At 38.6% G+C, this 11,512-nt stretch overlaps 1 protein-coding gene across 1 annotated transcript; it reads left to right on the forward strand.

Moving 5' to 3' along the window:
* The first annotated feature begins 3,079 nt into the window (after nt 1–3,079).
* On the forward strand, nt 3,080–7,870 carry LOC140874494 (uncharacterized). Its single transcript, XM_073277787.1, has 4 exons — nt 3,080–3,133; nt 6,321–6,570; nt 6,690–7,183; nt 7,355–7,870. Exons 1-4 carry the CDS (start codon nt 3,080–3,082, stop codon nt 7,868–7,870), a joined length of 1,314 nt encoding a protein of 437 aa, XP_073133888.1.
* Nucleotides 7,871–11,512: the final 3,642 nt, after the last annotated feature.

Below are 11,512 nucleotides of genomic sequence, written 5' to 3' on the forward strand. Positions count from 1 at the left end.
ATGACGAATGAAACAAAACTAAATAACACCCCCTCATACTTATCCAAAGCATTGCCCTCAATGCTCTAGAACAATGAACAGAATGAGAAACGAACAAATGCAAAACAAAAATAAACACAATGAAAACAAAATAACACTCCCCTGGTCAATCATCGTGGTGTATATCCATCTGCCACTGCTACACCACATTTCTTAGGCCATCAATATTCTTATATATTACCTTGAAAATCCAAAAATTGAGGGATTAAACATGATCAACTCAACACGAAACGACACTAGATAAAAACTAAAATTAAATAAACAAAACAGAAAGAATTAGAATTCTTGGGTTGCCTCCGAAGTAGCGCCTGATTTTCAGTCCTTGGCTCGACCCTCAGAAGCACTCATCAAAGAGCGGTTGACGCCCAAAGTAAGTGTCATATGACATCACCAATGGGTGTTTGTTCCATGTGCCCTCAAGCTTGGCCAGACAAATGTGGTTTAAACTCGTCACCTCAACAACACCCCATAACAGCTGGTAAACATGGGAAGAGAAAATCTCTGTTGGCTCTCCATTTTGTTGGGTAAAACTCGTGAATACTTGTCGATGGATCATCTTAAAGTATTACGCCAGATGAATTCCTGCAAGAATAGAATATACAACGATAGATCACGCAGGAATAAAATAGAATAAATAAAAAAAAGAAATTAACTAAAGAAAATAACAAAAAGTAAAATTTGTCTATTTCAATCCCCGGCAACGGCGCCAAAAACTTGGTCGAGAAAATACTACCACTGAAAATCAACCTAAATATATATATCATTTAAGCTCGAATATATCGCAAGTGCACGAGTCAAGTAATAATATAGTGTACAAAGTACGAGTATCGTCCCACAGAGATTGATGTCTGACAAAATTACTCAAGTATTATTCTTTAGTTAATTAAGATAACATGATAATAAATTAATAAACTAAAATAAAAGATGGAAAAAAAACAAAATAATAAAATTAAATTCAAAAAATAAATAAACGATTGTTAGGATCTCGGTTCACCTACCCTTTTTTCTTTTCTAATGATTGAAATTCAGTTCTCAAGTCATGCTTTTGACGGAACTCCCTAATCTAATTAACAAATTGCAATAACCAAGTGTCCTTGTGTTATTCAACAATTGCAATTGCATTACGATTTGTGGAATCCTCTAGCTTTTGACCTATTGGACTATGACTATCAACATGTATCCAACCTCATATGTCTATGTAAGTTGTAGATCCATGGACTATATTACCCTATCATGTTATAAAATCTCCTTTCAGTATCAATTATAACACATAAAATCAATTCGAAGTTGATCAATCTCCAAATAATAAATAAAAACAGTAATATAATCAAGAATGCATAAAAACCAAATTCAATCTTCAAGAAGAAATCAATACAAAGTTTTGGGGTAGGATCCCCTAAATCCCAACAAATATAAAAGAAAGAAGAGAAAACTAGTGTTGCGATTCTTGAGTTCTTCAAGTTTCCTCCCTCTCCACGTTCTTCTCCTTGGATGGCCGCCTCCTCCCTTGCATTTCTGATGTGTGGAACTTCGGAACCCTTTCTCACGTCTGATATGTCCCCTTTTATATGTGGTTGAAAGCTCATCCAATAAAGCCCCAAAAAATCGCAACTTTTAATGTTAGAAAATTAATATTTTTTCAGTCTGCGTCGTGCCATGGCGCAGAAAAGTCACGCCATAGCGTGAAAAGTTTTGTTTTCACTTCTTCAAAATCCTCGGTTCACGCCACGGCGCAGGAAAAATCACGCTATGGCTTGAAAAGTTCTGCCTCTAGTTTTCAGCGCGCAGTTATCTTGAAAAAATCATAACGTAATTTCTAACCGTCGGATTGAGATGAAATTTTGAAAACATCTTCAAAACATCTTGAAATTTAATTTGGACGGTGGAGATTTTATTTGGAGTTCCCAAAAGTTAAATTTTAATTTTTGATCAAGGCTGCTCCGTAATTCATTCTTCAAAAACCCATTTTCCTACAAAATTAACCCGGAGAGAGAAATGCTCATGCATGAGATTAATTACAAATAAAACATATAAAAACACACATGAAACCATATGAATGCATGCCAAATAGACATAAAATAATGCACAAAAAATGCACTTATCAACAACTTCATAAACCAAAAATCCCTCTGCACCTCTCTGTAACAAACGATTCATCGATAACACAAAAATCAAAGGAATTCTAGATCGAGAACCCTTACCGAAGAATTTTCACTCGTCTGCCATTTCAAGTTTGAATCTGACAACCTTTTGAAAACAATCAACGGTTGCCATGTGCTTGGTTAAAGCATCTATACCAACAATACAGTCAAAATCTGACAACCCAAGTACAATATAGTCGAATTCTAAAAAATTCTCCTCAAATCGAAGTTCACAGTTCCTGACAAATCTGACAGAAACAATTCCTCCACCCAAAGGTGAAGTAACAGCTACTATAGTAGGCAAAAGCTCAGTAGGCAAAGCATGCATCAACACAAATTTTTAAGAGATCAAGGAATGAGAAGCACCTGTATCTATCAATACATGAGCAGAATAACCGAAAATCGAACAGTTACCTACTATAACATCGTCAGGTGCTGCCTGAGCCTGATCCTCAGCTAGAGAAATAATCGTGCCTGCTGTCTCGGAGGCTGGTTTGCACTCGGGTTACCACCATGTTTGTTCTACTGCTGAGGCTGGAAGGAGTGAACCGCAGAAGTCTGCCTCTCAGGCTGAGCTGTAGGTCTAGAAGAACTCCCACTCTGAGCTCGATCTTTACCTCGCTGAGGACACACCTTAGCAAAGTGTCCTTGTTGCTGACAAATATTGAAGTTCCCGAAGACTCCTACACACTGATCTTGGGAGTGTCTACCCCCACACTTGTTGCAGAACAAAGATGAAAATCCAGAACTCTGTCCTGAACCGAAATGCTTGGAGCCACTGGAGCTAGAAGAATTGTTCCCCTGCTTCTTGAACTGTTTCCCCTTTGCTCTGAAATGATCTTTTCTATAACCCCCACTGCTTCCTCCTTCGTAACTCTATAGTTGGTTCTGATACTGCGATGGCAGATTCTCATACTAAGACGGTTGATTATGAGACTGTCTCGGCTGTTGAGGTACCATCTAATTTCCTCTCTGTCTCCACAAACCTGCTTCCGCTCCCTTTGCATGATTCATGGCATCCGCAAAGTTATCAGGCCTAGCAGTGTTTACAAACGTGAAGATATCAGAGTTCAAACCATTAATGAACTGGTCGGCTTTTGCTTCTTCATTGTCGGCAATGTGTGGTACAAATCTTAGCAAACTATCAAACTTGGATACATACTCCTCGATGTTCAAGTTTCCTTGCCTCAGAGTGGAAAACTCGGCTCCCTTATCCTTACGGTACGAAACTAGGAAAAATCTCTTATAAAACTCAGTTTTGAAAAGAGTTCAAGTAATGACTATACCTCGATTCTCCATGACTCTCTTCTTCGTGATCCATCAGTTCTTAGCAACACCTCGAAGCAGATGAATGACTAACCTGGTTCGGCGGTAATCTGAATATTCAAGGGAATCGAACAACTGATCAATGTCGTCCAACCAGCTCTCACAGTCAACAGGATTCTCTATACCCTGCAACAAAGACGGGTTAAATGACTGAAACCTCTTCAGCTAGGTTTCCATAGGCGTCGCTGTGGCATCCATCTGATCGGTTTCGGTACTAGCCTTCTCATTCGGAGGAGTAACTAGCGGTGGGTTTCTGTTAATAACTCGACGAGGACCCATCTGATAATCAAAGGTTAGGACACAAGATATCTCAATCGCTACAAATCGGTGCCCTTTCAACCTCTCAGAAAATCGGATACCAGTCGATAAACAAAAATAATTATATCTCAAGTAGTCCATGCTTTATAAATCAAATCACATAATCATGTAATTAAAATAATTCTCAAACAATAAAGCATGCTCACATGGAATTAAATAATTAAATAAATAACTCAATCACATGCAAGGAGCCAATTCAAGTGGACTCGTTCTACCCCGCTCAGTTCTAGTTCAACCAAGAACTTATCGCTCTGATTCCACTTAATGTGAAACCTCGGTTCTAAACATCTAATCTCGGATTAAACAATAAGTAAGCATCGAAGATCCAAGATTAAAAGCAATAGAAGAATTTTTTTTTTATAAAGAGCATACCCGAACCCCGTGCACACATCCGTGCATGGGTCCGTGCATTTAACTGAAGCGCACATGGACCCCGCACCACCTCCATCTTTGGGTCCATGCTTAAACATTGAACTAAAATCCTTAGTTTCTATCCGAACACACGGACTCTCACTCGGAGGTGGCATGGGGTCCGTGCACTCAAAAATAAGAACACAAAAAAACTTGCAAAGGGACACGGTCCCTTGCACGGACGTGGCACGGGGTCCGTGCCCTGCTGCACCAGAAAAAGCTAAGCTTCAGCAGAACAAAATCCATGCTAACACAATCCAATTCTTGAATTCCACAATGCTACAAACTCAATAAAACATGCATAAAGAGTACAAGGTAGATCTAGACTTGTACATTATTCAAACCAGTAGAACATGCTTTGGTTCTAGATTACAATCCGAATACAAAACAAGTTCTAATTACAATTCGACTTCTAAAATCACCGAGTCCTCACTTCTACTCAACTCAACCCCTAGCATGCTGCCTCTGACTTGATCCTGCCCCACCTGTTGCCAAGTACACATACAAAACAAAGCAACTGCCGGTGTGAATGATATTCCTAGTAAAATCAAAATAACATTCAATACAAGTAATATATCAACAACATGATATCAAGACAAAATATTCAATGTTAAGACAAATAAAATGCATGTCTTTTAAAATCGGGATATCAACTCTGATAAACAAGGAATTGCTGCTATGCTTTTGGGATCCCGAGAATGAGATCACGTAACAACTCACCGACTCTCCCAATCGAGGTGGTTCCACGTATCCCAATCCCCTAGACTTGGGTGCGACTATAAGGAGTATGCTGACACTAGATGAACTTCTACAACCCAGGCCACTCGCAGTATGCCCCCAAAACGTCTAAACAAAAAGGGCATACAGCCCGCTGAAATCAAATATTTAGGCTCGAGATGAATGCATAAGAAAAAAAATAAAGAATCAAGCCATAATAACAAAGATCAAACCAACAAAATACAAGTCCCCCATTCTAGAATGAGTATTGATTCAAGTATATGATTTTAAGGGAAACTCAATAACCAACTGTCTCGAGTGTTCTATCCCGCTAAAACGATGTCTGCTTGTACCTTTCAATGCAATTAGCTCCAACTCTGGATACGCTATAAAAGAGGTTTTATCAAAATCTATACAACCTAAACAACAACAACGCTCAAGGTAAACTCTTTACCGCTCTTCGTCCAACTCTTCGACGATCAACTTCTACTAACTCTGGGCTCGACAAACTTCAAACGAATCTGTACAGAGGCAAAATATGATCAAAAACGACGAACAAACCAAATTTCCAAAGTTCTACAATTCAAACGGTTCAGAATCCCAAAAATCAAACCGGCAGCATCACGGCTATAAACTGATCAAACCGAAAATGCAGACAGCAGTAGAACATTGAAAACAACTCAAAGCAATGCTAAAACAAAAATAACAATCTGAATCCAACAAATCACAAAACCCCCATTTTCGAATGATGCTTCCGAAAATCATAACAAATCCAAACGACGCTCTATTTCAAAACCGACTGAGAATAATCGATAAGAACTATCTCAAAAACAACATAACCAAAACTCAATCGATTCTAATAACATCCAAAAATAGAAGTATAACTGATCGGAGAAATACTTATGATAGAACTAAGCTCTCGCTGATGTGATCGCTAATCTGCCTTCGAAAGTAATTTATAACGCACGGATCGACCGGAAACTGAATTTACAATGCTTGAGAAAGCTATGGGGCGTCTTCAATGGAGGGAGGCGGCTTGGAGGAGATGATAGAGTTGAGAAGACAAGTCAAAGCCTTATAAATATCTAATAAAATTGATATTTTCATTTTAGTCCCTAAAAAAAATCCAAAATTTGCAAATAGACCCTGATCAAAATCAAGTCGGCTCTTAAACTCTGTAATCTACGATTATCTCAAATAAACTCAATTAAGATAAATTTGGGGCGTTACAAATAACCACCATGAACATTAAAGTTTGAAGGGTCCAGCACTGAAGGAACTACATGTGCCGAGATAGTGATTATATCTCCAACTGGAGTGAAAACAACTTTATCATTTAATTTGGATTTTCCTCGCACTAACAACCAGGCTGAGTATGAAGCACTGGTGATTGGATTCGAAATTCTCAAAGATTTGCAAGCAAAAAATATCCAAGTAATTGGAGATTTGCAATTGGTCCTTCGGCAAGTGGCTGGAGAATATAAATGCACCAGCTTATCATTGGACCAATATTTTTCAGCCGCTTCCCAGCTGACTGATGATTTTGAGGAAATAAACTTTCAGTACGTACCAAGACAGCAAAATTGGGAGGCCAATGAACTATCTCAGATTGCGTCGGGTTGAAATTATCCGAGGAACTCACCCATAGATTGGTATTGATTCAAAAGAGGAATCATCCCTCCATCATACAAAGGGGATTACAGGTAGAAACTTTTAATTTGGATACTAATTTGGCAGGTTATTGGAGGGACGAACTGAAGGAAGCCTTACAATTACCTGAGAAGTCAATTCCTTATGGAGTAAGGATGAAAGTCCTCAATGTGATGGTTGAGGGTGATCTATATAGGAAAGGAATGGATGGGTTGTTGTTGCGATGTATCGGGTTCCCCGAGGAGATGGAAGTCATGAAACAGGTTCATGAAGGAGTGTGTGGCGCACATCAGTCTGGAATCCAGATGAGATGGATTGTGAGGACACATGGATATTATTGGCCATCAATGTTGAAAGATTGTATTAGGTATTCCAAAGGATGTCAGCCCTGCCAAAAACATGGAAATATTCAACGGGTTCCTGCTGATGAAATGTATGCCATTGTAAAGTCATGGCCATTCCGAGGTTGGGCCATGGATTTAATCGAGAAAATCTATCCATCTTCATCTACAGGCCATAATTTTATTATTGTGGCTACTGACTTCTTCACTAAATGGGTGGAAGAGATACCATTGAAAAAGGTGAAACAGAAAGATGTGATCGATTTTATCAAGGAACACATCATACATCGATTTGGTATACCAAAATCCATTATTACCGATCAAGGAACCATGTTCGTAGGATCAGAAGTGAAAGATTTTGCAGCAGATTATGGAATTCAGCTACATTGTTCTTCGCCATAATACCCTCAGGACAATGGGCAGGCAGAAGCTTCTAACAAAGTATTGATTCAAATCTTGCAAAAAATGATGGAAGACAATCCAAGAGATTGTCCTAGGCTATTACCCGAAACATTATGGGCATACAGAACATCAAAGAGAACTGCAACTGGGGTAAGTCCTTTTGCCTTATCTTATGGGCACGAAGCTGTGTTGCCTATCGAAATAATGGTTCCATCATTACAAATAGCTATGCAAAATCACTTGATTCTAGAATTGTACAATGAAGCTATGATTACAGAGCTGGAGGATCTCGATGACATGCGAATGCAAGCTCTCAATAGCCTCATGCATCAAAAAGAAAAAGTGGCTCAGAGATACAATAAACGGGTTAAAAAAAGTCGTTCCATGAAGGAGATCTGGTTTGGAAAGTCATACTACCTATGGGAGTTAAGGACAGGGAATTGGGAAAATGGTCTCCCAATTGGGAAGGACCATTTAAAGTTCATCGAGTACTTGATGGGAACACTTATTGGTTGGACAGTGTAGAAGGGGAACCTCACAGACGATGCATCAATGGTAGATATTTGAAGTAATATATTCCTAGTATATGAGAGGAACATTCACCCTAAATAGTGTAAGTGGATGCAAGCGCCACATTTGTAATTATCAGGCTAAATTATGGCCATAAGTGTTTGTAAATAAATAAAACAGTCGAAAAGTTGTGATAGAAATGATTGCATAAAATAGCAAGCGATAAATTGTCGATCGTGCCATCAGTCTAAAGCAGAAAAGAAACGAAAGGGTTCAAGAGCATACATTTGAAAAGATCCTAGCAACAAACGGAAATATTGTTTTCTCCATAAAACATTAAAATTACCCCAGGGCGGCCGCCAATTCTTCCCAATTTTGCTTACATTCTAGCTGCGTGGACTTGGATTCATTCAAAATTGTGTTCCATCCCTGGTACGTACTTAGTTTTTTGATTCATGAATCGTCTCTCCGTGTTGCTAATCTCCTTGTCGGCAGTCAATATTTGTGACTTAAGAGACTCACCTTCCTCCAGCATTTGCACGCTTTTGACCTCATGAGTAGCCAGTTCTTTCTTCAATTGCAATATTTGTTCTTCCACAACATCAAAATCTTGACCCACCTCAATAAGTTTATTGACATCACTTTCTCTCGTTCTCTTGAGACTATCCCAAGTCTCTTTATAAGTCCTAAAAGCTTCCAACTTGGCAGAGAATTCTGTAAGCTTGTTCACAGCATCTCGGGCCTGAGAAAGGATAGAAGGCAGAGAGTGGGAAGTCATACCTAAGGGAAATTCAGAAAACCCCTGGTGTAGTGACCCAACCCGGATCCACTACCTAATAAGAGTTAAGAGTATAATTAAACATGCATTAAATAAACTGTTGCGGAAGACTTAAATAAAAGCAGACCGACAAAATACAACCGATTAAACAAATTCGATTATACAACCCAATCGAATAAATAAGCCTAAAGGGCGAAACCTACAGCCAATCCTGCTGTCTTCACTGGTCACTGGCTACTCCAAGCTCCTTGTGCTCGATCCAGCACCTGCACCTGCCCCATCGAATGGGGTGTCCAAATACACATAAAAAACTGGACGTGAGCACTAAGCTCAATACGAAAGCACGGGTAAAACATACAAATATGATGCATTCACATGACAGGATATCCATATATGGGATAACTGTATACAACTGATCAGTAATGGCGCCTAGGACATGAGTGGTACAACTCGGGGAGCAAACCCTGCGTACATTTCTCATTCCTAACGGACGTAGATCGTGTCTTCCAAATTCCAGTGCCGGCTAACCCGTCGGTCGCGGGGTGCTCGACATCAACCGTCCGAACAAGGCTGAGCGGCTGTGGGGACCCGGGTTGCTAATCTTATCTTAGGGCAATTTATTGTAATTAACAATTAAACAAGTACTTAAAATAATTAAATAAACAAGAGCTAAAAAAAAATTTTGTTTTAAAAGGCAGGGTCTCGCTCGATCGGGGAATATGCTATCAAAAATCTGCTGCCAAAGAATGGATAAACAAGTCATAATCTTTTATACATGCTACAAAATCAAAGACATGCTATCTTATAACGTCTTACAAGCTTCTAAACATAATAAACATAAACTAGCATGTATTCAAGCCATAATATACAAAGTTCTTGTATCACTTCTAGCATGGTTCAACAACATAAAGTACAAGTCGTGCTACTTAAGCCCGTGTCCTCACTTGCTATGCCTCTATCTCGAGCTATCCTTGTCTTTTCTGACTAGCTCCTGCCCCACCTATTGCCATGCACACATACAAAACAAAGCAATAGCCGGATAACTCCGGTGAGAATAAAGTCCCAGTATAAACAACTTTAAACGCGAGATAATAAACGTGAATGCAATGCAAATGGCAAAGGAAGGCTATCAAGCTGATATCAATAAAACTTAGTTCTTTGGGATCCCGAGGAATAAAATAACTATCAAACCACCGATACTCCCATTCGAGGCGGCATCAAGTATTTTAGTCCTCTGACTTTGGTACAACTATAGTGAGTCTTCTGGATCTGAACATAAATCCATATTCTGTGCCATGAGTCAAGCTGACTCTAGAAATAAATCTACATTCCATGCCACTCACTACAGCTCTCCAAACGTCATCTGCACTCTAGGCGATGGCTGCCCTCTGTGCTATTAAGGCTGGAGTTCAAGATGAATGCAACATAAGTTGTATGCATTAAAAGCTATAAAACACATCTTGAACAACTAAGCATATAAGCAAACAAAGCAATACAAACAAATAATCACATAAGAAATATAAAGAAACAAGTATGTGATTGACATGGGAATACTTGAAATGAAAGCTATTTCAAGCGTTCTATCCCATCTGGATTTGCTGTCATTTATACCTTTCGATGTCGTGTCTGACAGTACTTCAAGTCTGAAAACATCATAGTAAAACCATCTATCAAAATCTGTTCCAAAGCATAACAAAATTTCAACTAAAGAACTTCAAACCTTCTAAATCGTTCTCGATTCGAATCGACAATCTCGAGTTCGGAACACTTTGATCAAATCTGAAAAATAGTAGATACAATCTAACCATATCAAATTCCAACTCTAATCATGCTTTGTTCAATCAATAAGAGCAAAATCTTGACAATTTGCAAATCGGCGGCATAACGGCTAAAACCGGCAATCCAAACAATATCCAAATCAATCCAACAATCCAGATAACTTATAATCTCTAACATATCATCTCATTACCATAAAAATCAGTATCAATCAAACATGATAGTGTTCGAATTATTCTTCCCAAATTCATATAAATCCGAACGACAGTCTTTTGTCGAACCGTCTGCGAATACACGATCGGTACAGCTGATATACGCATATATGATAAAATCATAATTTTCCATCTTTCACATAAAAATAAAATCTGAGATATGTGAATAAAACATGTACCAAATCTAAGGTCTCGGAGCTGTGATCGCAGATATATATTTATCTGGAATTTCTGACAACCGGAGCGCGAGTTATCGAAGCTTGAACGGACAAAAATGGCTTGGAAAAGGGTTCAGCCGAGTTCTCTGTTTTTCCTTCTCCAAAATATGATATATCACGTGTGTTCAGAATAATTCAAGTGGAGAATGAGATATATATAGCATATTTGCAGTTTAGTCCCTGAACTTTTGACTATTTGCAATTCAGTCCCCGGAAAAGCGATTTAATTCAATTTCAATCCTTCCAATTTAAGAATTATTAGAATTTAATTCTAAACTCTAAATATTCCCAAATTAAATATTCTCGGATTAAAATTACATAATCCCGGGCCTTACATTTCTCCCCCACTAAGACATGAGTTTGTCCTCGAAATCACAAGCAAGCTGTATAGACAATCTGTATACACATAAGATAATGAAATAACGGAAAACAGAATAAGAACTCACATCAATGAAACAACTCTGGAAATCTCTGTCTCATGTCTGACTCAGTCTCCCAAGTCGCTTCTTCGATGCCATGTCGACTCCACTGAACTTTGACTAGCTGAATTATTTTGTTTCTAAGCTGTTTGTCTTTGCGATCAAGAATCTGAATAGGCTGCTCAAAATAACTAAGAGTCTCATCAAGTTCAGCTTCATCAGGCTGAAGAATATGGGAAGGATCTGGCTGATAC

This window comes from Henckelia pumila, chromosome 1 (assembly GCF_033568475.1).
Source record: "Henckelia pumila isolate YLH828 chromosome 1, ASM3356847v2, whole genome shotgun sequence".
NCBI classification, from domain to species: Eukaryota; Viridiplantae; Streptophyta; class Magnoliopsida; order Lamiales; family Gesneriaceae; genus Henckelia; species Henckelia pumila.